At 40.0% G+C, this 26,821-nt stretch overlaps 1 protein-coding gene across 8 annotated transcripts in view; it reads right to left on the bottom strand.

Annotated features, from left to right (window-relative positions):
• Positions 1 to 26,713, bottom strand: part of CHEK2 (checkpoint kinase 2) — a 37,742-nt gene extending 11,029 nt beyond the window's left edge. The window contains exons 1-10 of one of the 8 annotated variants that reach the window (XM_087424012.1): positions 26,606 to 26,713; positions 26,182 to 26,248; positions 25,577 to 25,741; positions 24,279 to 24,609; positions 13,316 to 13,440; positions 13,050 to 13,197; positions 10,161 to 10,251; positions 5,030 to 5,138; positions 2,794 to 2,847; positions 731 to 792 (exon numbers count right to left, since the gene is read on the bottom strand). In XM_087424012.1, the coding sequence (XP_087280138.1) occupies positions 731 to 792; positions 2,794 to 2,847; positions 5,030 to 5,138; positions 10,161 to 10,251; positions 13,050 to 13,197; positions 13,316 to 13,440; positions 24,279 to 24,609; positions 25,577 to 25,585 (929 nt within the window). In that variant the 5' untranslated portion in view covers positions 25,586 to 25,741; positions 26,182 to 26,248; positions 26,606 to 26,713. Of the gene's footprint in view, positions 1 to 730; positions 793 to 2,793; positions 2,848 to 5,029; positions 5,139 to 10,160; positions 10,252 to 13,049; positions 13,198 to 13,315; positions 13,441 to 14,045; positions 14,162 to 24,278; positions 25,742 to 26,181; positions 26,580 to 26,605 lie in introns of those variants that run through there. The other 7 variants (XR_015549963.1, XM_087424013.1, XM_087424014.1 and 4 more) reach the window with 7 other exon arrangements.
• Positions 26,714 to 26,821: the final 108 nt, after the last annotated feature.

The following is a 26,821-nucleotide window of genomic DNA, read 5'->3' as shown; positions in this document are numbered from 1 at the left end:
GTTTGGTATATAATCTTAATGGTCACCTGCATAGCCACTGTTTGCCACTCAGAAGCAAAGCTTTGCCTGTGTGCCACAATAGCCACTCCCAGAAACACTACATATTTATGCAGGAACAGACATCAAGACAGGCCTCTTCCAGGAATGAGACAGAGAATGATTTTGGTCACACCAAATAAGACAGGACTTTACGGCCACAGAAATAAACCAGCAAGTACACCAGCACCTGAAAGATACTCAGGTGTCACCATGCAACCTGGTACTGTGATCCCGAGCAGAAAGGTCCACCCTTACAGGCAAGTGTTTCAGTCTAATAACATCCACCTGTGGTTAAGCACCTATATGTGCCAGGTACTCTGCTGGGGGCTTTTCATTCCTCATATCATCTAATCCTTACAACTCTGTGCATGGGATATCACTATCTTCCCCATTTAAGACTAGGAAAATGAGACTCAGAGGTGAAGTAAACTAACCCACTTACAGTCAGTCAGTTAGTTACAGTCAGTCGGTCACTTACAGAGTGAGATTCAAACCCAGCCCTCAGATCCAGGGCCTGGATCCTCTCAGCCACCTGCCTTTGGAAACACTGGAGGGCTTTTAGAACTGATACTAACCCCACACACACATACATCCGATGAGGGTCCCCAGGATGAGAAATGCATGCCAGCATTAGATTCTTTGGTGGCTTACAGACATTTAAATGGAAACAAATTAAAAAGCTTTTACTTACAATTCCAAAACAATATAATAATCTTCAGCATCAAAAAAGTCTTTAATCTTGATGATACAAGGCTAAAAGAGGGAAAAAAGGAAAAGTAGTGAGAGCTCTCAAGAGGAAAAGCAAAACTCGGGACATTGGCCCAGAGGGTCTGGGAGGCCATGGCAAGTTCAAAGGTGTTCATTTTATCGATTTGTTTTATAATTTACATTTATTATTTTACATGTGTTAAATATTATATAATTTAAAAATATTCAAAGGAGGAAAGGGAGGAGAGTGAGAAGGAGGGAAAAGAAGGAAGAGAAGGCAGGCAGGCAGGAAGACAAGAAAGAAATCCTTGGCTTCTTGCTGCCTAGAGGCTAAAATCTAACTTCTCAGCAGGGATTAGCAAACCCTTCATGACCTAGCCTCATCTCCTGCTCCTGATCCCATGCATCCTCCTCTCCGGACCACAAAACTCCCCACCCACCCCACACTCCCTGTGCTCTTTCCCAGTGTCACACCTTTCCTCAAGCTACCTTCCTGCCTGGTGATCCAGCCCTCTGGGCACACTTGGCCTCAGGCACCCAGCCCCAGCTCAAATGCCTCCCTCAGAATGCATCCACACTCCCTGCAGTGGTTCTAATCTGTGCCACCCTACACTGCATCTTTAGTATCTGCCTTGGCGCCAGGCTGTGAGCTCCAGGAGGGCAGAGAGAGGAAACTAACACCCACCATGGGTCTCCTTTCACCAGGCACTGCATGGGCGGAGTCAAGTGTTATTTCTCTTTCTAGGACCGACACTCAGCATAGCAGCTGGCATGCAGAAGACACTCATATGCTGCCCAGATTAATACCAACAACATCAATAACAGATACACCACCCACTGAGGGTAGATTCTGCCAGCCACATTTTGATCATGGAACATATGGCCAGGGGGGTCAGGCTGACAGCAAACAAATTCCACCGCTCCTTACCTATGATCATAGTATACTTGGCTCTGCATGAACATGTGTTATTGTCACAATCATGAAAACACTGAATATGCACTGTAGTATTATTTAAAAGGATAGAAAGGAAAGAAGAGCTGAAATTCTCATATAACACCACAGGAAAGCAGTATGGAAAACAGTATGGAGAGTCCTCAAAAAATTAAGGATAGAACTACCATACGATCCAGCTATTACACTGCTGGGTATTTATCCAAAGAACGTGAAAACACCAATGCGTAAAGATACATGCACCCCTGTGTTCATTGCAGCATTACTTACAATAGCTGAGACATGGAAGCAACCTAAGTGCCCATCAAGGGACGAATGGATAAAGAAGATGTGGTATTTATACACAATGGAATACTACTCAGCCATAAGAAACGATGAAATCCAGCCATTTGTGACAACATGGATGGACATTGAGGGTATTATGCAAAGTGAAATAAGTCAGAGGGAGAAGGTCAAATACCGTATGATCTCACATTAAGTAGCAGATAATAACAACAAACAAATACATATAGACAGAGATTGAATTGGTGGTTACCAGAGGGGATGGGGGGAGGGAGGAGGGTGAAAGGGATAATTGGGCACATGTGTGTGGTGATGTAATTAGTATTAGAGTGGTGAACATGAGAATATGATGTAATTCATGCAGAAACAGAAGTATAATGATGTACACCTGAAATTTACACAATGTTATAAACCAATGTTACCACAATAAACCAAAAAAAAAAACTTCAGGTATAATTAAACCAAATTTGCCAATTTAGCCTTGTCTTCACAAACATAATCAGTTGATCAAGCCCGTATGAGATATAATATTTAGGAGATTTACTATGTCTTTTGGCCAGAAACTAACTTGGTGGAAATATCACATAATTATTTAGTCATGACATCTTTATACCGCATTGTTCTCTCAAAATTTCAGGGTAAAGCTCTTCCCAGCTAAATGGCAGCTCAACACACACACATTTACACATATACACACACAATTAAGGAACCCAGGTTAATACTAGCTTTATTATATTGAAATGCTTTGCACTCCTCCTATATTTTAAGATAAATGAATTTAAGTATGGGTCATATTTTACAGCAATACTTACATGATTTAGCTTTTTCAAAATTTCTATTTCTGTTTCAACATTGAGAACTGGATCCTTGGATAAATAAAATAACATTAGAGTTTATTAGTAATAATAATAATAGCCAATATTTAGAAAATATTTATACTTAAACTCAGTTGAGTAAAAACTGCCTGAGTTCCAAACCCAGCTCTACTCATACAGAGAAATCAAGGTGTAGAGGTCAATAAATTAAATAACTCACCTAAAATCACTCTGCAAAGTGCTTGGCAAACAGTAAGCATTCAGTAAATGATCAGGCCCTATGCCAAGCTCTTTATTTAAAAGGGTCATCTCACACAAGACTTATAATCCCCAACCGAACTGGGTTCTATAATTATCCCCATTTTACAGATGGAGCAACTGAGACTCAGAGAAAGGAAGCACTTGCTCCAGTTCCCACACCCAGAAATAAATGTGTTTCCACTGTTCTCATGCTTACCTGGTAAGATCTGCCTGTCTCATTAGCTGTGGAATTGTTTATATTCACAAAAATGATACAATAAACAAAAACCATAGACAAGAGCTATTCAATTAAACTGTATAAAGAAAATGTCAAGTCAAATTTCTAATAATAGAGCAGACACAGGTTCCAATTGACTGCAGGCTGACATATTTACTGAGACTCGAAGGAGAGGAAGATTCAGGGAACTGAAGTTGCTCTCCGTTACAATTCCAAAAGGATGACTTGAGTTACTCACCCTCAGGGGCTACACCCTCCAAAGCAAAGAGGATATAGAATTACATATTTATGTAAAATGGACTTCGGCTAAGAAACCCAGATGTTTAATTTTAAAAGCCTGCCTCTTCCTGTAAGCCGTTAAACTCATTACCAAGTCAGGGTGGACTCAGATGATAGAGAGCTCTAAAAGGGTCCAATATGATTTGAAGGATGAAATTAAGAAGGAAAATTTTGCTCCAAGTCATTAAGAATCTGGTAAGCATTTTCTTCCCTCCAAAATGGGAAACAAATCCAGAATCACAAGGGAAAAGATCTATAACAAAGTGAACACTGACAGGAAATTCCTCTTGCCATGTGAGAATGGCATTGTCTTGGGGAAAAAAAATTGATCTTTAAGGAATGTTAAAGTATAATAGCCAGAAACAGCTGGCCACAAAGAAAAACGTGATTACAGGCCATATTTTACATTACTTTGCTGGGTTATGTATTGAAACACCAGTACACTTGGCCATTCCAGTGTAAGTGTGTATTATAGAAAATGTAATAAAATGAATGGCTAGGATATAAAGAGACTGTTAAGATAATTTAATTAAGATTTTAAAAATCTATAAACACTAAGATATTCATTGCCACATTATCGGAAAGAGCAAAGAATTAGAAATTATCTAAACGATCAACCAGAGAAATGGTTGAATAAATTATGATAAACTCAATGAAATAAAGACTCGATCATCAAAAAGGATATATTAGGGAAAAGTTTAAGCATTAATGCTTATGTAGAAAGCAGAATACAGGGGCCGGCCCTGTGGCTTAGCGGTTAAGTGCGCGTACTCCGCTACTGGCGGCCCGGGTTCGGATCCTGGGCGTGCACCGACGCACCGCTTCTCCGGCCATGCTGAGGCCGCGTCCCACATACAGCAACTAGGATGTGCAACTATGACATACAACTATCCACTGGGGCTTTGGGGAGAAAAAGGGGGAAAAAAAAAAAAAGGAGGAGGATTGGCAACAGATGTTAGCTCAGGGCCGGTCTTCCTCAGCAAAAAGAGGAGGATTGGTGTGGATGTTAGCTCAGCGCTGACCTTCCTCACAAAAAAAAAAAAGAAAAGAAAGCAGAATACAAAATTGTATATACAGTATGATTTCAATCATCTAAAAACATGAATTCATATGAACAAAGAAGGAAAAAGAAAACTGAAAACAGCTGTAGGGTTACAGTGGCAGGGATACAACTGGATGTTTTTTTCCTAATTTCCTTTCATTTATTGTAAAAACAATCTTGTAACAACCTGGAAGAACAAAAAAACTTCCTGCTATGTACATTATTATGTACAACCAAATATTTTTGTAACCAAATTGTCTATAAGTAAGCTTCTAGATTAGTTGAATAGACTCAAAATTTTTCAATGTTCTTTGATACAAATTCACATATCTGAGCAGGAACTTCTTCCCGACATTCACCACTCCAAAATTATTTGGGGAAGTTAAGAAGAAGTTGTTAAGAAGAGCTGAGCAGCCACAAACACAAGTACTTACTGCCTCTCTCCCAGAGCCAATAGCAAACTTCCTTTTGCTGATGATCTTTATGGCTACTTTCTTACATGTTTTCCTCTCAAAAGCTAGCTTCACCTCACCACAGGCACCACTACATGGAAAAAGAGAGAAAGTGACTGATTGTCAGAATGTTTTTAATCATGAGACCCACCACTTCTGAGCTGGCCTCAATTATTACAAGTTACAACCCTTCCACTGTCCCTGATTTCAGAGAAGACAGTAAAACCTCACCAATGTAAAATGTCATGGGCATAAGTAAATGTGGACCTTACAACACTGCGTCAGCTCCAAATTCCACTTGTTGAGCTGAGTGATACAGACTTAAGTCTTACTGTCACCCCAGATAGTGAAATTCTCAGAAAGATGATAAGAACAAATAAGAGAGAAATAACTTATCCCAGAGGTCAGAGAAACATCAAATAGAACAGAGTCCTAGTCAAAAATAAGCGTCTGAAACAAGTAACAGTAAACAGTATTTGCAAATGAATTACTTTCATTGATACATTTCTCTTTCTTATTCTCTGTCTTCAAAGGAAGTGCATAAGTAGTTGATGCCATGAATTGCACCCTAAATAAAATCACAATACCTAAGAAATCAAAAGTATTACACAATTAATCTGCTTGCAGCAAGCTCTCAAAGATTTGCAATTAATCGGGATACTATAATGGAGGAGGAATGCTACCCAAGATGCCAACCAGTACAGTTAATCCTACGTAGGCTCTGTTCTCCAAAGTTTGGGTCAGCCCAAAGTAATGGCTACTCGAGTATCAATCACTCATTACCTGCCTGAAGTAGACTTATAACTATTGTGGGTTTTGGGAGTGGGGTGAAGAGTTTGCCAAGACATCTTTTTTATTGTGTATTGCGTATACACATAACATAAAATTTACCATTGTAATCATTTTAAAGTGTACAATTCAGCGGCATTAAGTGCATCCACAACGTTGTGCAACCATCATCTCTATCTAGTTCCAGAACTTTTCATCAGCCCAAATGGAAACCCCATACCTAGTAAGTATTCTCTACATTCTACCCCGCCCCCAGCCCCTGGCAACCACTAATCTGCTTTCTGTCTCTATGGATTTGCCTATTCCAATTATCTTCTATCAATGGAATCATACAATATGTGGCCTTTGTCTCTGGCATCTTTCACTTAGCATGTTTTCAAAGTTCATCCATGCTGTAACACGTATTAGTATTTCATTCCTTTTTATAGCTAAATAATATTCCATTGTATGGCTATATCACATTTTGTTCATTCATTTGTTGATAGACACCTGGGTTGTTTCCACCTTTTGACTATTGTGAATAGAGCTGCAATGAACATTCATGCACAAGTTTTTGTTTGAACACCTGTTTTCTATTTAGGAGAGTATATACCTACAAGGGGAATTGCTGGGTCATATGGTAATTCTATGTTTAACTTTTTGAGAAAACACCAAACTATTTCCCACAGTGGCTGTACCATTTTACATTCCCACCAGCAGTGTATAGCAGTTCCAATTTCTCCACATCCTCACAAACACTTGTCACTTTCTGTTTCTTTATTTTGGCCATCCTAGTGGGTATGTAGTGGTATCTCATTGTGGTTTTGATTTGCATTTCCCTAATGACTAATGATGCTGAGCATCTTCTCATCTGGTTTTTATTTGTGTCTCTTCTTTGGAGAAATGTCTATTTAAATCCTTTGCCCATTTTTATTTATTTATTTTTTTCCCCCAAAGCTCCAGTAGATAGTTGTATGTCATAGCTGCACATCCTTCTAGTTGCTGTATGTGGGACACGGCCTCAGCATGGCCAGAGAAGCGGTGCGTCGGTGCGCGCCGGGATCCAAACCCAGGCCGCCAGCAGTGGAGCACGTGCACTTAACCACTAAGCCACAGGGCTGGCCCTCTTTGCCCATTTTTAAATTGGGTTATCTTTTTGTTGCTGAATTATAAGAGTTCTTCATTCTGGATACTAGACCCTCAACAGACATATGATTTGCAAATATTTTCTCTCATTCTGGTGGTTGTGTTTCACTCTCTTCATAGTGTCTTTTGACACAAAAGTTTTTAAATTTGATGAAGTCTAATTTATCTATTTTTTCTTTTGTTGCTTGTGCTTTTAGTGCCATATTTAAGAAACCATTGCCAAATCTAAGGTCATGAAGAGTTGTCCCTATGTTTTCTTCTTACAGGTGTATAGTTTTACCTGTTACATTTAGGTTTTTTTTTTTATTTTAATTTTTGTATATGGTGTAAGATATTGGTCTATATAACTATTATTTTTTTTTAATCTGCTCAAAACACTTTCCAATTCCCCTTCTGCAGATAACAGTCACCTTTTGCCTGAGAAATCTTCTCGGTGGAGTGTCTATAATAATATAGTACCCACTCCTAGGACCATGAGGTGGACACGTAATCAAAATTGAGCCCGTCAGGGTTTTCCCCGGAATCAAATGCTGATGTTGGGAAAGAAACAATTCTCTCTGCCATGGTTTCTAGAAGAAAGAAAATATGAATGTGGGGCTCCTGGAAGCCATTTTTCTGCCACACAGAGATAGCAATTCTATAGAAGGGCAACAAAGAGTAGCTAAATCCAGAGATGGAGCCAGAGCCCTGGCAACACTACGGGAGCCCTTAGGTCCAGCCACAGACAAAGCCAAAGAGTGCAATAAAGCCCTAAAGGCCTCCTGGTCCAGCCACGCCTGAAGTCAGCTGTGCCGCTGAATTTCCCAGTTACAAGAGCCAGTAAATTTCTTACCTGACTCATTTAAGTTTCTGTCACCTGCTAAAAGTTAAAGGATTTGTGTTGACTCTTCCCTTAGAAAACATAAGAGTCCCATATATTTCTTAAGGGCAGGCACAAATTTGCTGCAAGCTTCCATGTAGCCAATGCAAATATGGAAACACAATGAGTTACTGAATTTCATGTCCATAAACTAAAATATCTCCCATAGATGGTGATAAAGAGTACACTGTGCTTGGGGCCGGCCAGTGGCGCAGCGGTTAAGTGTGCACACTCCGCTTCAGCGGCCCGGGGTTCACAGGTTTGGATCCCGCCTGCGCACCGACACACTGCTCGTCAAGCCATGCTGTGGTGGCGTCCCATATAAAGTAGAGGAAGATGGGCACGGATGTTGGCTCAGGGCCAATCTTCCTCAGCAAAAAAGAGGAGGATTGGCATCGGATGTTAGTTCAGGGCTGATCTTCCTCACCAAAAAAAAAAAAAAAAAAAGAGTACACTGTGCTTGATTCTACATGGCAGGAATGTGGGTAATTCTTTCTTTCTATTATTTTCTACTTTCACATTTCCAAAAATGTCAATAAATAGAAAAGCCTTTAGGGAGGGGGAGGGATAGGAGGGTGAAGGACATTGTGTAACGTGCTAAAGGTGTCCTGAACACCTTCCCTAAGGAAGTGGTTCTCAAAGTATCATCAGGCAACGCCTAAAGGACTCCAAGATCCTTTCAGGATGTCCATAAAGTCAAAACTATTTTCAGAATACTAAGACATTATTTGCCTTTTTCATTCTTATTGTCTCATGAGTGTACAGAGTTTTCCAGAGGCTACATGACATGTGATATCGTGAAAGACTCAATGAAGAAGCAAATATCAGGATCTAGCCATCTTCTAGTAAGCCAGCAGACATCAAAGAGATTTGCAGGGGCCGGCCCCGTGGCATAGTGGTTAAGTGCGCGCGCTCTGCTGCTGGCAGCCTGGGTTCGGATCCCAAGCACTCACCGACACACCGCTTGTCAGGCCATGCTGTGGCAGCGTCCCACATAAAGTAGAGGAAGATGGACACGGATGTTAGCCCAGGGCCAGTCTTCCTCAGCAAAAAGAAGAGGATTGGCATGGATGTTAGCTCAGGGCTGATCTTCCTCACAAAAACAAAAACAAAAACAAAAAAGAGATTTGCAAAAATGTGAAACAATGCTACTCTTCTCACTAATCTTTTTTTTTCTGGTGAGAAAGATTAGCCCTGAGCTAACATCTGTTGCCAATCCTCCTCTTTTTGCTGAGGAAGACTGGCCTCAGGCTAAGATCCATGCCCATCTTCCTTTACTTTATATGTAGGATGCCTGCCACAGCATGGCTTGATAATCGGTGCGTAGGTCCACGCCCAGGATCTGAACCTGTGAACCCCGGGCCACCGAAGCAGAGCACGCAAACTTAACCACTACGCCACCGGGCCAGCCCCTCACTAATCTTTTTTTAAGTAATTATTTTCATTAAAAAATGTTATTTATCGGGGCCAGTCCAGTGGCATAGCAGTTAAGTTTGCATGTTCTGCTTTAGCAGCCCAGGGTTCACTGGTTGAGATCCTGGGCACACACCTACTCACTGCTCATCAAGCCATGCTGAGGCGGTGTTCCATATAGAAGAACTACAACTCTACAACTACGATACACAACTATGTACTGGGGCTTTGGGGAGAAAAAGGAAAAAAGAAGATTGGCAACAGATGTTAGCACAGGGCCAATCTTCCTCAAAAACAAACATGTTATTTATCTTAACATGAGTGAGTTTATTTTTTAATGAATTAATAAGTATTATTAACATGTCTCCATTTTAATTTCTAATAGAGTAAATATCAATAGATTTAAGCCACATGAACAAAAGCTCTTTGGGGTCTTCAGTAATTTTTAAGAGTGTAAGGGGTCCTGAAACCAAAAATTTTCAGAACTTGGCCCTATTCAATGGTCAGTTTCATTTCACTTCCCAAGATGTCACGAATTCTGAAGAGGGCAGAAATGCAGTAAATGTTTCTTTTTGGAAGGTAATGAAAATGTTCTAAAATTGATCGTGGTAAAGATTTCACAACTCTGTGAATACATTAAAAACCACCGAATTGTACATCTTAAATGGGTGAGTTGTATGGTATGTGAATTATATCTCAATAAAACTGCTTTTAGGAAGTTATCATAGATAAAATTTTTAAGGAAAAACCATTCAATTCAATTGATCATTATCAAATAAATGAATAACATACCTATCACAAATAGGTGCCCTACAAATATGTTATGAATAGATAACAAATGTTATAAAAACAGGAATGGAAAACTAACCAATGACAAATGCTTAGAAAAAAATTAAGTGCAATATCCATAAGAAAAAAGAAAATTACCTTCCAAGAGTTTTTGACATGATGTATTCATCTCTTAATTCCTTAGGATAAACTGACTGATCATCTACAGTCAGATCAAAAAATACAAAAACTAAGGAAAAAAAGGCAGAAATAGGTCTCATTAAATCATTCAATAAAAAGAAGATAAATGGTATATGGAATATAAAACAATTGTTTTTAATTACATCTAACATTTAACCCCAAAGGAATTATTTAGCTAGGCTAACACATATCATGAAACCCATGGAAAATGATGATTGTCAAATTTCATTCTTTAATGGAAATACACAGCATCGTTCTCACATAGTACAGGAAATCCATACATAAATGCTAGTCTTATTCCCTGACCTCAGAATATTAATCAATTGCACTATTATAAAATACCCATGCAGATTAGCACAAGCCCAAAAAGCAATTAGTTTGAGTCTAGAAAAAAATATTGTAGGCAAGTAATAAACATCGCAATAAAAATTAGACCATAGGATCATCATTCTTGTATTATCTTCTTTAGCCATTTATACTTTTACATATCTGGTATGTTATAGTGCAAACCATCTTGAACCTACTTGTAAAGTTAAATAAATAGCATTTTCAAAAGAACTTCTCCTTCATTTCTCCATTATTTGGGCTGTATCTCGGAAAAAGAAAAAAAAAACAAAAACACCTACTCATTTAATAATTTAACGATCCATGTGGGCCAAGCCTGCAATCACTTATCAAACATTTCAGTTCTACAAAGTCATCAATGGTAAATTTGCAACCACCTATATCTTAAAAGAGAGTGAAATTTGTTAAGATCCTTGAGTTTCCCAGATTTCAGGTGACAGCTTTTGACCTCCCTGAAGTAACCCAGAGATCCAGTCTCTGGCACAAATCTGAGCCACCTGTGCTTCACTCCAGGCTGGTCCACACAAGGCAGACGCTTGCCTAGTGAATGAGATCTGCTGGCCACCTGGGATACAACTATGCCTGTATGCTTATGTATATTTATGAACCTAGACGTTCCAGTGGCATCCAAGAATGTGGAAATTTGAAGGGCTCTGGAATGTATTTCTCACAAATGTCAGGCCCACTTCAGGGGCTGCAGACACAGTTGCCCACACAAGCTGGAAGGTCATGAACACAAGTAAGGCTGGGTTGAGTCTAAGACAACATGGAGCAGTGGGGACTTGAAGGAGAAAACACATCACGCGTCTGAAGGAGGCAGCCTCTACTCAGCACCTGCAAATCCTGAAGTAATGGGATTATAGGCTCAGTGTAGTCAGATATGCCACCTTTTCAAAGAAATTTGGATTTTCATGTTAAAGAACAAATAATAGCAAATGCCTGATAAAATGTCAGTAGACTGAACGTAGTCTGTAGAATAGCAGTTTGATCTATTTCCATCATGGCCACCTTTAACCCATGTAACACCTTTGTTCAAATTAGAAAAGGTGCCCCTTGGATAGACCAATTAGAAGAAGGTGGCAGGGGCCGGCCCCGTGGCTTAGTGGTTAAGTGCGCGCGCTCCACTACTGGCGGCTCAGGTTTGGATCCCGGGTGCGCACCGACGCACGGCTTCTCCGGCCATGCTGAGGCCGCGTCCCACATACAGCAACTAGAAGGATGTGCAACTATGACATACTACTATCTACTGGGGCTTTGGGGAAAAAAAAGGAGGAGGATTGGCAATAGATGTTAGCTCAGAGCCAGTCTTCCTCAGCAAAAAAAGGAGGATTAGCATGGATGTTAGCTCAGGGCTAATCTTCCTCACAAAAAAAAAAAAGAAGAAGAAGAAGGTGGCACACAGCTTGTCAAGTGGAGGACAGGCCAAAATTTCAGGGCCAGGTGCCCCTTCGACCAGATGTTCTCAAACAGCAAAACCCTATGCAGCTGCCCTGACTATAATTATCAGATAGAAAACAAAATAGTCAGAAACAGGGAATACTAAGTCAATCCTAAAATGCGCTTCAGGATGCCCAGTATAGCCATAGTTCTCAGATGCCAGTCTGAAGTCTGGCTGCATGAGAATCACCTAGGCAGGATTTTTTAGATCCTGGAACTTCTGGATCAGGATCTGTGGGAGAGTACTGGTGGAAATCTATATTTTTAAGATGCTATCTACACATACACACACATACCCTTCCAAGTTATTCAACTCTCAGATAGTTTCGGGAAGTTCTGTGGGTTTTTTTTAATCAAAGAAACAAGAGTATTCTCTTGTCCTAGGATTTAAAATCACTGTGACCTACATTTAATGCTGTTTTTTTTTTATTTTTTCTGCACTGAATTTTTTGCACTGAATGACAATTGTTCATTTTAGATGTGATAGTCATAAAGTTTTGGGAGTGGATGCTTATAAAACAGTACCTGATGATGACAATAAACATCTCCACTTTCACAGAATAACCAGGTGGTATTTAAGTAGGTGGAAGGTCTAAATTGAGATTCTTATAGAAAAACCCATAGCCTATAGCCTACTGCCTAGCATATAACAGGAGTTCAATAAATATGTGCAGAAATGAATGAATGGAAGGAATGAAGAAAGGGAAGAATGAGAAATGGAGGGAGGGAAATGAATTAATGGCCTAAAACAACAACTCACAGATATCTAAGACTGACGTGGTATAAACTGTATCCATCAATGAACTATGAACTCTCTTAAGCAATATGATAATTCAATTGACAGCATATGGCTTTAAATAAAACTAATCAAACCAATTAAACCTTAGAAAACCTGCCTTGATAGAACTTTTTCATAATTAAAAAATGCAACTAGGACTGAGTTGAATCTTGAATGCAAATCTCCTTACTTTACTTACTCAAACCATACTTCTGCAAGGACACATGTCAATTTTCCTTTAATATGGGAGGAAAAAAATTCCAGCAACCATAAGATAATAACATTACCTTTATTACTGCATACTGAAAGTGCGATTTCAGAATTGTTATTCAAAGGAAGGCGTCTCCCTTTCCCTACAAGCTCTCTATTTACAAAGGTTCCATTCCCACTGTGATCTTCGATGTATGCGATGTAAGAGTTTTTAGGACCCATTTCCTAAAACAGAGAACATTTTATTTCAAAGTTGTAACAGTGGGGAGTTATAGTGGGAAGATATCTAAGAGTGATGACTAGATTACCAGCTCTCCCAAATGTATGGATATTTGTCACCTACTCTGAAAATCCGAAAGTGCTTCTTGCTGTAAGTCCGGTATTTATCCGTTTTTTTCAGCAGTGGCTCGTCAAAGCAATATTCACAGCTTTTATCCCTCCCAAACCAGTAGCTGTCATTAACACAGTCTGTAACACAAAAGAGCACTCAAGAAGGTTGAGGAATTTCATGTATGAAACACCTTTAAAAATTGCTCATAAAATCTATTGTAGGAAAATAGCCTAAGAAGGCAATCAAAATTATAGATTAGTTTATCAAGATTTTATAAGATTAAATATGAGGAGAGGAAAAAAAATCAAAATTTTCCAACAAGTGTAATAAATTACGGTTTACACATAACCACGAAATAACAAGCAGTCATTAAATGTTCTCAAACAGTTTTAATGATTTGGAAAAATACTTATGATATAATAACAACTTCCTACTTATTACCCTCCTGAGGCTTCCCATTATACTTAGTACAAAATCTGCACTCCTCCTGATGGCAGGCTAGACGCTCAGGATCTGGCCCCGATCCCTTCCAGCCTCATCTTGTACCCCTCCCCCTGCTCACTACACTCAGCCCACTGGCCTCCTTTCACTGCCCCAAATATGCCAGGCTCAACAGGCCCTGTGGCCTCTGCATTCCTCTTTCACAGCTATTTGAATGGCCATCTTGCCTCTTGTGTCTGGACTCAAATTAACATCTCCCACTCAGTTTTCTATATAAGCAGACTCCCACCTCACCACCCACCTGTTATCATAATGACATCCTGCTTTGTCTCCCTCTAAGTATGGACCATAATTGGAAATTATCTTGATTATTTGTATATTGTCTCCCCGCATTCCCCTGTTAGAACATAAACTCCAGGAGGGCAGCCTTGGGTCTCCTGTTTAAGTGTACAGCTCCAGCACCTAGGACAATGCATACGGTGGGCAAGTAAATATTCAGGGAAAGACAGAGTAGGGAAAATATTAACAACTCATATCACAGACAAAGGACTAGTTTCCCCAATATCTGTCAAGTTCCTACAAATAAAAGACAAGCAATCTAGTAGAAAAGGGGTAAAGGATATGAAGAGACTATTTACAACAGACAGAATACAAACGGCTCAAACATATGAAAGGATGGCCAAGCTAACTCAATATAAGAAATTTTAAAAACCAAAAATACAGTAAGATTCCATGTTATAATGATCAGACTGACAAAAATCAAAAAGTGTCAAGTTACGCCGAGTTGGCAAGAAGTTTGAAGAAGCAGTTACTCTCATACATTGCCAGTAAGAATATATTTATACACCGTCTAAGGAGGATAATTTGCCAAGATCTATCAAAATTATATATGTAACCACTTCACACCCATAAAGATGGCTATAATAAAAAAACAATACGTGTTGGCAAGGATGCAAAGAAATTGGAACCCTCATTCGTTGCTGGTGGGAATGTAAAATGGTACAGCCACTGTTGGAAACAGTTTGTGGTTCCTCAAACAGTTAAACATAGAACCATCTAATGACTCAGCAATTCCACTCCTAGGAATATACCCAAAAGAATGAAAACAGGTACCCAAGCAAATCTTGTACACGAGTGTTCATACCAGCACTATTCACAACAGCCAAATGGTAGAAACAACCCAAATGTCCCTCAATGGATGAATGGCTAAACAAATTGTGGTATTTACATACAATGGAATATTATTTAGCCATAAAAAGGCATAAACACTACAACTCATACATTCTACAGCATGGATGAATCTTGAAAACATGCTAAATGAAAGAAGCCAGATACAAAAGGCCACATGTTGGATGGTATTTATATAAAATATCCAGAATAGTTAAATCCATAGAAATGAAATGCAGATTGGTGGCAGAAGGAGAGGGGAATGGGGAGTAACTGCTTAATAAATATAGGGTTTTATTTTGGTGTAGTGGAAATGTTTTGGAACTAGACAGAGGTAGTGGTTGCACAATGTTGTGAATGTACTAAATGCCACTTAACTGTTCACTTTAAAATGATTAATTTTATGTTATGTGAATTTCACCTCAATTTTTTAAAATTACATATGCACTACCCATTGGTCCAGAAAGGTCAGAATCATATGTATTAAATAAGGACATATGTACAAGGTTATTCACTACAGCATTATCCTTATAGCAAAAGATTATAAACAACTTAAATGTCCCTTACTAAGAGGCTAGTTCAATAAATTTATATATCTGTAAAAAGAGATGAGGGTCTTCATATTCTGATAGAAGGATATCTAAGATACACTGTTAAGTAGAAAAAGCAAGTTGCAAGCAATGTGTTGTGAATTACAATTAGTATATAAAATGAAGGGGAAAAGTACACATAGACACTTAGTTGCTTATATACACATCAAATATCTCTGGAAGACTACAAAAGAAATCAACAACACTAGGAAGTAGTTGGGGGAAGGACAGATGAAGACCTTGCATCTCTTCTGAATTCTGTACCTAATACAAATATAACCTATTCAAAAAATTAAAGTAAATCTATCACTTAAAGTCTGCAGTCTAGTGGGAAGATGAACATAGAAACAACGATGCAGCAAGTAGACTGTCCAGGGGAAACACAGATGCAAGGCTTAGGGAACTCTGCCCACGGCTATCAAGGAGGCTTCATGGAGGAGGTAAGACAGGAGGGATCGATTGAACGGCCCCTTTGGAAGGCAATATGGGAGTATCCATCACAAAGTAAAGCCATGCCTACTCTATGACCCAGCAATTCAACTCAGGCTCTACCCTCGAGACACGTTTGCCCAACTGACCAAGGAGACAACAACAAGGACATTCATTGGAGTCTTGCTTGCAGGAGTAAAAATTGGAAACAAACTAAGCATCTATGAATAGGGGAAGGAATAAGTGAACCATGGTATTTCTACTAGAAACCAGGAGTTTCTGGGACAGTTGGGAAAAAGAAGGGCATGGAAAGTTCAGGACACTAACAAGTGTGGTGGACAGAGAATGCAACGGGCAGCTGCCCATGGAAGGACATGCTCTGACCTTTGCTCATTAGGAGAGGCCTCAGGCAGATGTGTGGAGAGCGAGAGAGAGAGTAAGGTAGGAGGCAAGGGAACCAGAAGCTCTTAGTGAGGCAATTAGGGGTATGAACACAAGAAAAGATGGGCTGCTCCTCCCAGTAGAGAAGAAGGGAGTGCACGTGAGGGGGCGTGGAGGAGAGGAACAGATACATTGGTTTTGGCAAATGAATTGAAAGCTTGGTTAAGTTCTCTTCCTTTGCCAGAGATTCCAGACCTCCTTGAAGTTCAAACTCACTGACCTCCCTCTCAGAGGATCCTATTATCACTGAAAAAATTAAGGCCATCTGAGAAAAATTAACCCATCTCTCCCTTTGATCCCATTCAATCCCAACCTTTGGCCTATTTTCCTCGCCTTTTCTTTAACATTATTTCCTCATTTTACAGATGAGGACTGTGAGGGTCAGAGAAATAACATCACTTGCCGGAGGTCACACAGTTAGTAAGGGACAGAGCTAGGACTTGAAGCCATGTCTATCTGCAGCACCCTCACCGTTCCCCTCAACTGACACTACACTCTCACCCTTATTTTCTTCCCACTCAAGCATTTTTGATCTCTTTCTCTACCAGTCTCTCTTACACTCATTTTAAACAGGAACAAGCCTCTTTTGGGTTCCACAGTCCCCTCTGGTGGCTAATTTTGTTACCTTTCTTACCCCACACTCATTTCTTTCCCAATTACAGGTTAAGAACACAGGTTTAAAGTCCGAAAGTCATAGGTTCTACAGACCAATACCCCTTATGAATATAGATGCAAAAATCCTCAACAAAATACTACTAGCAAACCGAATCCAGCAACATATAAAAAAGATTATACATGACGAAGTGAGAGTTAACCTGGGAAAGCATGGTTGGTTTAACATCTGAAAACTAATTAATGTAACATGCAGTAACAACAGAATATAGGACAAAAACCACAAGATCATCTCAACAGACTAGAAACAGAACAGAATTATGTTTGACAAAATCCAACACCCCCTTCATGATCAAAAAATAAAAACTCAATAAACTAGGAATAGGAGGAAACTTCCTCAACCCAAGAAAGGGCATTTATGAAACACCCACAGCTAACATCATACTTAATCATAAAAGAGTGCAAGTGTTCCCCCTAACATCGGAAGCAAGATAAGGATGTCCACTCTTACCACTTCTATTTATCGTAGTAGAGGTTCTAACCACGGCAATTAGGCTACATACACACATATACACACACACACATAGATACATAGAAGGCATCCATATTGGAAACGAAGAAGCAAATCTATCTCTATTCACAGATGACAAAAATCTTGTATGTAGAAAATCCTAAGGAACCCCCTAAAAACTATTAGACCTAATAAACAAAGTTCAGCAACATTATAAGATACAATATCAATATACAAAAATCACTTATATTTCTATACACTAGCAATGAACAAACCTAATATGAAATTAGGAAGTAATTCCATCTACAATAACACAAAACGAATAAAACTCTTAGGAATAAATTTAACAAAAGAAATGCAAATCTTATATTCTAAAAACTACAAAACAGAGCCAGCCCTGATAGGCTAGTGGTTAAAATTTGGCACGCTCCACTTCATTGGCCCAGGTTTGATTCCCGGCACGGAACCACACCACTCATCTGTCAGTAGCCATGCTGTAGCAGCAGCTCACATAGAAGAACTAGTACTTACAACTAGAATAGACAACTATGTACTGGGGCTTTGGGGAGGGAAAAAAAGAGAGAGGGGAAGATTGGCAACAGATGTTAGCTCAGGAAAAAAAAAAAACTACAAAACATTGTTGAAAAAAATTTTAAAGACCTATACAAATGTTCATGAATGGGAAGACTTAACATTGTTAAGATAGCAAAACTCTGGGCCGGCCCCGTGGCTTAGTGGTTAAGCGCGTGTGCTCCGCTACTGGTGGCTCGGGTTTGGATCCTGGGTGCACACCAATGCACCGCTTCTCTGGCCATGCTGAGGCCACATCCCACATACAGCAACTAGAAGGATGTGCAACTATGACATACAACTATCTACTGGGGCTTTGGGGGAAAAAAAGGAGGAGGACTGGCAATAGATGTTAGCTCAGAGCCATTCTGCCTCAGCAAAAAAAAGAGGATTAGCACGGATGTTAGCTCAGGGCTGATCTTCCTCACAACAACAACAACAAAAAAGATAGCAAAACTCCCGAACTACAAATTTACACAATCCGTATCAAAATCCCAGCTGCCTTCCTGCAGAAATTAACAAATTCAAACTAAAGTTCTTATGAAAATGCAAGGACCCAGAATACCCAAAATAATCTTGAAAATGAAGTACAGAGTTAGCGAACTTACTTACATTCTGCAGTTTCAAAACCTACTACAAAGCTACCAAAATCCAGCGAGTGTGGTACAGCATAAGGATAGACATATAGATCAACGGGAAAGAACTGAGAGACCAGAAACAAACCTTCACGTTTACAGTCAATTGATTTTCTTTTTCTTTTGTTTTTTTTGTGAGGAAGATCAGCTCTGAGCTAACATGCATGCTAATCCTCCTCTTTTTGCTGAGGAAGACCAGCTCTGAGCTAACATCTATTGCCAATCCTCCTCCTTTTTTTTTTTTTTTCCCCCAAAGCCCCAGTAGATAGTTGTATGTCATAGTTGCACATCCTTCTAGTTGCTGTATGTGGGTTGCGGCCTCAGCATGGCCGGAGAAGCCATGCGTCGGTGTGCGCCCGGGATCCAAACCTGGGCCACCAGTAGCGGAGCGCGTGCACTTAACTGCTAAGCCACGGGGCCGGCCCTACAGTCAACTGATTTTCAAAAAGGGTGCCAAAACAATTCATTGTGGAAAGAATACTCTTTTTAACATATGGTTCTAGGACAAGCGGATAACCACATGCAAAATAATAAGAGTTGAAACCCTTACCTCACACCATATACAACAATCAACCAAAGCAGAATCAAAGACTAATTATAGGAGCTGAAACTATAAAACTCTGTGAAGAAAAAATACTGATACAGCTTTGTAACCTTGGGTTAAGCAATGCTTTTTTAGATATGAAACCATAAGCACAGGCAACAAAAGAAAAGATAGAGAAATTGGACATAATTAAACTTTAAAATGTGTGTGTCAAAGAACACCATCAAGAAAGTGAAAAAAACAACTTAAAGAATGGGAGAAAATATTTCTCCAAAGAAAATATAAAAATGACCAATAAGCACACAAAAAGATGTTCAATATCATTAGCCATCAGGCAAATGCAAATCAAAACCACAATGAGATAATACCTCATACCTACTAAGATGATTATAATAAAAAAGACAGATAATAAATGGTAGTGAAATGTGGAGAAATTGCAACTCTCATACATTGCTGGTGGGACTATAAAATGGTGCAACTGCTGTGAAAAAGAGCTTGGTGGTTCCTTATAAAGTTAAACACAGAATTACCATATTATCTAGCAATTCTACTCCTAGGTATATACCCAAAAAATTAAAAACAGGGACTCAAACAGATACTTGTACACAAACATTCAGAACAGCATTATTCACAATAGCCAAAAGGTTGAAAGAACCAAAGTGTCCATCAACGGATGAATGGATAAACAAAATGTGTTATGTACATACGATGGAATATTATTCAGCCATAAAAAGAAATAAAGTTCTGATACATGATGCAACATGAATGAACTCTGAAAACATTATGCTAAGTGAAAGAAGCCAGACACAAAAGGATAAATATTATAATTCCACGTATACGAAATATCCAGAATAGGTAAATTCATAGACACAGACAGTAGGTCAGAAATTACTAGAGGAACTTAATGGGGAAAGGATACCCTCTTCAATAAATGGTGTTGAGAAAACTGGATAACCACATGCAGAAGAATGAAATTGGACCCCTATCTTACACCACTCACACAAATTAACTCAAAATGGATTAACGACTTAAACATAAGAAGTGAAACCATAAAATTCCTAGAAGAAAACATAGGAAGCAAGTTTCTGATATTGGTCTTGGCAACGAGTTTTCAGATATCACACCAAAAGTACAAATAACAAAAGCACAAATTAATAAGTAAGACTACATAAAACTAAAAAGCTGGGCCGGCCCTGTGGCTTGGTGGTTAAGTGCGCGCGCTGCAATGCTGGCGGCCCGGGTTCGGATCCCGGGTGCGCATCGAGGCGCCACTTCTCCGTCCATTCTGAGGCCGAGTCCCACATGCCGCAACTAGAAGGATATGCAGCTATGGCATACAACTATCTGCTGGGGCTTTGGGGGGAAAAAATAAAATAAATAAAATCTTTAAAAAAAAAAAAAAAAAAAACTAAAAAGCTTCTGCACAACAAAAGAAGCAATTGACAAATTGAAAAGGCAACCTATGGAATGGGAGAAAATATTTGCAAATCATATATCTGATAAAGAGTTAATATCCAAAATATATAAAAAACTCATATAATTCAATAGCAAAAAAACAAACAACATGATTAAAAAATAAGCAGAAGATCTGAATAGACATTTTCCAAAGAAGACCAACAGGTACATGAAAAAGTGCTCCACATCACTAATCATCAGGGAAATGCAAATCAAAACCACAATGAGATAACACTTCACACCTGTTAGAATGGCTATCATCAAAAAGACAAGAAATGGCCGGCCCTGTGGCTTGGTGGTTAAGTGCGCGCGCTGCGATGCTGGCGGCCCGGGTTCGGATCCCGGGTGTGCATCAAGGCACCACTTCTCTGTCCATCCTGAGGCCGAGTCCCACATACAGCAACTAGAAGGGTGTGCAGCTATGACATACAACTATCTACTGGGGCTTTGGGGGCAACGAATAAAATAAATAAAATCTTTAAAAAAAAAAAAAAAAAAGACAAGAAATGATAAGTGTTGGCTGGGATGTGGAGAAAAGGGAACCCTTGTGCACCATTGGTGGGAATGTAAAGTACAGCCACTATGAAAAACCATATGAAGATTCCTCAGAAAATTAAAAACAGAACTGCCATATGATCCCACTTCTGGGCATATAGCTAAAGGAAATGAAAATAGGATATGGAAGAGAGAAATATCTGCACTCTCATGTTCACTGCAGCATTATCCACAACAGCCAAGATACGGAAACAACCTAAGCGTCTGTCAACAGATGAATGGATAAAGATGTGGTATATATGTAACGGACTATTATTCAGCCATGAGAATGAAGGAAATCCTGCCATTTGCAATATGGATGAAATTTGAGGGCATTATTCTAACTGAAAGAAGCCAGACAGAGAAAGATAAATACCGTATAACATCACTTATATGTGAAACTATAAAAGCCAGACTCATAGAAACAGAGAGTAGAGCGGTGGTTACCAGGGGCTAGGGATGGAGAAATGGGGAGGTTTTGGTCAAACAATACAAACTTCCAGTTGTAAGATGATTAAGTGCTGGGGATCTAATGTACAGCATGGTCATTATAGTTAATAATACCGTATTATATACTTAAAAGTTGCTAAGAGAGTAGATCTTAAATGTTCTCACCACAAAAAAGAAACGGTAACTATGTGATGTGATGGAGGTGTTAGCTAACACCATGGTGGTAATCATATGGTAATATGTAAGTGTATCAAATCAACACATTGTATGCCTTAAATTTACACAATATGTCAATTATATCTCAATAAAGCCAAGGGGGAAAAAAGGAAAGAAACTACCAGAGGGAAAATTTTGGAAATAGATACTGGTGATGGTTGTACAACATTGTGAATGTACTTAACACCACTGAACTGTATACTTAAATGATTAAAATGGCAAAATTTTATGCTATGTATATTCACCACAATACAAAAAAGATATGGGGCAGGCCCGGTGGTGCAAGTGGTTAAGTGCGTGCACTTCGCTGCAGTGGCCCAGGGTTCGCCAGTTGGGATCCCGGGCATGCACTGATGCACCGCTTGGCAAGCCATGCTGTGGCAGCATCCCATATGAAGTGGAGGAAGATGGGCACGGATGTTAGCCCAGGGCCAGTCTTCCTCAGCAAAAAGAAGAGGATTGGCAGATGTTAGCTCAGGGCTGATCTTCCTCACACACACAAAAAAAGATATGAAAAAAATACTTAGGAATAAATTTTTTAAAGTGCAAGACCTGTACAATGAAAACTACAAAACATCGCTGAAAGAAATTAGAGAAGAATTAAATAAATGGAAAGACATCCCATGTACATAGACTGGAAGACTTAATTATTGTTAAGATGGCAATACTGCCCAAATTGATCTACAGATTCAATGTAATCCCTATCAAAATCCCAGCTGCCTTCTTTGCAGGAAGTGACAAGCTGATCCTAAAATTCATATGGAAATGTAAAGGACCCAAAATAGTTAAAACAATCCTGAAAAAGAAGAACAAATCGGGACTCACTTTGGATTTCAAAACTTACTACAAAGCTACAGTAATCAAGATTTTATGGTACTGACATAAGGATAGACACATAGATCAATGGAACAGAATTGAAAGTCCAGAATTAAACCTTCACATTTATGATCAAATGATCTTTGACAAGGGTGCCAAGAACATTAAATGGTGAAAGAATACTCTCTTCAAGAAATAGTGCTCAGACAACTGGATATTCACATGGAAAAGGATGAATTTGGACCCCTATCTCGTATCATATACAAAAATCAACTCAAAATGGATCAATGTAAGAGCTAAAACTATAAAATTTTAGAAGAAAACATAGGTGTAAATCAATAAGAACAATAATAAAACAGCTTGTTTATTGAGCATCTACTTTATGCTGATCACCTTATCAGCCTCTTTACATGTAATCTCACTTTTAAGGGTGATGCACCCCATTTCACCCTTTCCCACTACTTCTGTTTCCCACTCACCTAAGCCTAAAGCCCTAAGCCTATCTTAAAAATATGGCTTAAACGAGTAAATAGCTTCGAATGTTTACATCTAAATTTAAAGTTGCACATATGAATGTCGCTATATCATCTCCATTTTTTACTGTTTTTTTCAAGTCTTCAAAGTTGGACATGACATAAAAGGGAAAGGTGAGTGACAAGGTACAAAATGGTACATCAGTCATTCATTTCTTTACATTATTATTTTCTATTCCATTAATGTCAAGTTCAAATTTTTTTTAAATGAAGAGATTATTTTAATCAGAGAAGGAGAAAAAATGCTATTTAAAACATGCTGAGGGGCCGGCCCCCTGGCGTAGTGGTTAAGTGCGTGCGCTCCGCTGCTGGCGGCCCAGGTTCGGATCCCAGGCGTGCACCAATGCACCACTTGTCAGGCCATGCTGTGGCGGCGTCCCATATAAAGTGGAGGAAGATGGGCATGGATGTTCGCCTAGGGCCAGTATTCCTCAGCAAAAAAAAAAAAAAAAAAAAAAAAGAGGATTGGGTGGCATGGATGTTAGCTCAGGGCTGATCTTCCTCACACACATACACAAAAAAAACATGCTGAGAGCAATCCCTTACTACTGGAACCAGGTGTCAGAGAGGATGAATGTTTTTAGCTGCAGGGTTGCCTATTTGGAGATAAAAACAAATAATAGGTGGTGATCAAACAGCCTTCTCTATTCTGAAAGTGTAAAACTGATGCTCTGAAGCTGCAGCATACCACAACAGGGGTTCAGTGGTGAAGTTTTTGTGATTAAATGGTAAATATGTGCAAATTTGAGTGAATCTGCATTTTTCTAGGGACACGGTCCACAGCTCTCTTCAGATGCTCAGATGGACAGCACATTGCAGATCCCCAATTAATATTTGTTAAAAGAAAAAATGAAGGGGATCCACAGCAGCTAAGAGCCAACGCACTACCCAAAACTGCGTCCCTGGTTTCACCTTTCGTCACCTTTGAACTCCAGAATCATTCCAGGAGCATCTTGAGCTTTCTGTTGCAACAACTTTCCATTAATTGTTTTTCTGAGCAAAATATTACACTATACAACAAAGGGTCTTACCAAGATTGGAGAATCCATCCTGAAGGGCCCATAATCGAGCCCAAGGGGCAGGGACAGGCTCCTCGGGTTCTTGGTCCTCGGGAATAGAATAGAGTTCCTGAGTAGACACTGTGTCTAAGGAGCTCACTGTCCCCGAGCTGGAGTGAGAGGACTGGCTGGACGTGGGCGCTGTGCTGGTGGAGGAGCTGGACGTGCCCTGGGACTGTGAAGAGGAGCCTTGTGTCTGTGAGGAGAGGCCAGGGGGCTGCGAGAAGCTGCCTTGGGACTGTGAGCAGGCACCACTGCCCTGAGACTGCTGATGCTCCACATCCTTCTTCTGAGACATCACGACCTCAAGGAAAGTGTCCAACAATAAGGTGAGTTTCAAGGAACAAGACTTAAAGTTCAAGAGTGAAGGATGGGCATACTACAATGGCAAAAAAAAAAAAAATCCAGAGCAAGCATGCTCTGCAAAATTTAAAATTCTAACAGTCTAGACCTATAGTTCTTCTGGACTGAGTTATTCATCACATCACTTTCACCGGATCAGTTTTTTGTCTGACTGTCACAAACCACAGGGAAAAGAAACAAAAAATTATTTGAAGGCTATAAATAACTAAAAAGCAATGAAACTGAGTTGGGGAGAGGGAGAGACTTGTAACAGCTTACATTCACCCAATTTTAAAAAATTAGAAATGAAATTTAAAACATAGTCATTAATACAATCAACACTACACTTAAATTTCCTATATGTTTTGGAAAGGGAAAGAAGGGGATGGGTCAGGTGGCCTGGGGTGGAAGATGGGCAACAAGAAACTGTACTCTAACTCCCTGTGACACTCTAGGGGTGGCCATTTACATAAAATGTCACTGATGCCCCTTCTCCCCCAAGCCAGTTCCTGGAGGGTAGGACTCCTGTCCCGTTGTTCATTGTAGATTCCTTGACTCCTACCTAAGAGCAGAGCCACTTAAGGAGGCAGAATACAAAGAAGACTGCTCTAAACAACTCCACCTAGCCCTTTGTGATGCTAAGTAATTACGGGGCTCAACTTATCAACATCCTAACTGGCCTCACAGCATGACAGAATCCTGCAGAAACCATTCTTTGAGTCCCAGGAGACTGTAACACAGGTAGGTTCCCACCCTTGCTTTAGAATTCATTTGATGGACAGTTCAACTCTGATAACAGAATTTAGAGTCAAGTCACCTTCAATCCCTAACTTTAAATCCCTAATCTGATGTAAGGAAAAAAAGGTGCATTTCCTCCAGATCCCCACACTCACACTACTCAAGGAGAACATAGTAAACATTACTCACACTGATTGCATTTACACAGCTTTGCAGATACAAAGGTCCTGATGAGTTTTCCTTAAAGCACACCAGGAAGGTGATGCCAGAGCTGAGTCTGCTACTCCGGGACCTGCTGCTCTACTACCTAAGCCGGCTGTGTCCTTCTGCAGCTTTTCGAGCAAGATTTCTCCGCCCTGAAAACCGGTAGACAGTGTGTCAAATGGTAGCTGCTATCATCGCTTATGATAAATAAGGGTCCACGGGACCGGGACCACGCTGGCCTCAGCCATGAGGAGGATGTATAATGGAGTGGTTAGAGGCAAACAAGTCTGGAGTCAGATGCCTGAGTCAAATCTTTGCATGACCTTTAGGTAGATCACAACCTTTCTGTGCCCATTTCCTTATCTGAAAAAAGTAGATAGATCTGGAGGATTAACTGAAATGATGCATGAAAGCTCCTTCCCCAGTAACGCTTGATAATTGAGAGAAGAGAATTCCAGTCCCAAAGAATCCGACAGCCGGAAAAGCCCTTACAAGTGCAACACAATTTTTTTTTTTCAAATAGAGAAACTCAGTCCCAAGGAGGATTGGTGCTCTCCTACCCGTTCCCCGCCACCCCATCCCACACACTTACTCATGGACATTCGCAGGGCATCCTCCTACATCCTCAGTGTGTTTCCAGTTCCTGCAGCGCCTAGCAGCTAAGAGTGGGTTCTTAATAGGTTATTTTCGAGATTGATCCTAAAGTATGGTAAGAATTACTAACATTTATAGAACTCTCTACAAAGCAACTTCGCTCTGATTTTGAAGAGCACAACTTTATTCCTTATTATCCTGTATGTTCGGGCCAGTTTCAGCTTGCAAGTAACAGGGGAAGTGAACTTCACCTCGAGGTTGATCTACAAAGAAGGAAGAGAGTCGCCACGCATTCCTCTCCCCACCGCCCGACCTCAAAACCCGAACAAAGCGGAAGCTCGGGACATTCAGCTCGCATTAAGACCCTGAGGACGGGATTCGAATCCCCAAACACCCAAGAGAAGTTCCCCACTATGACTCACCGCGTGAGCCCACCTGGAGTCGCACACTCGCAGCAGCCGCAGCCACCCGAGTGGCGCTAAACGAGCAGATACGAACTCCACCCTCAGCCAATCAAAACACCCCTCCGCCGCCGCCGGACCAATGAGGAGCAGCGGATGTGACCGTCCGCGCGGAGCCTAAAGGCTTGCTGGGAGTTGTAGTTTAAAACGCAGAGCGGGACTCAGAATCCAGTTTTC

This window comes from Ceratotherium simum, chromosome 35 (genome assembly GCF_057802395.1).
Source record: "Ceratotherium simum simum isolate JZ-2026a chromosome 35, ASM5780239v1, whole genome shotgun sequence".
NCBI classification, from domain to species: domain Eukaryota; kingdom Metazoa; phylum Chordata; class Mammalia; order Perissodactyla; family Rhinocerotidae; genus Ceratotherium; species Ceratotherium simum.
This window is presented reverse-complemented; position numbering and strand designations above follow the sequence as displayed.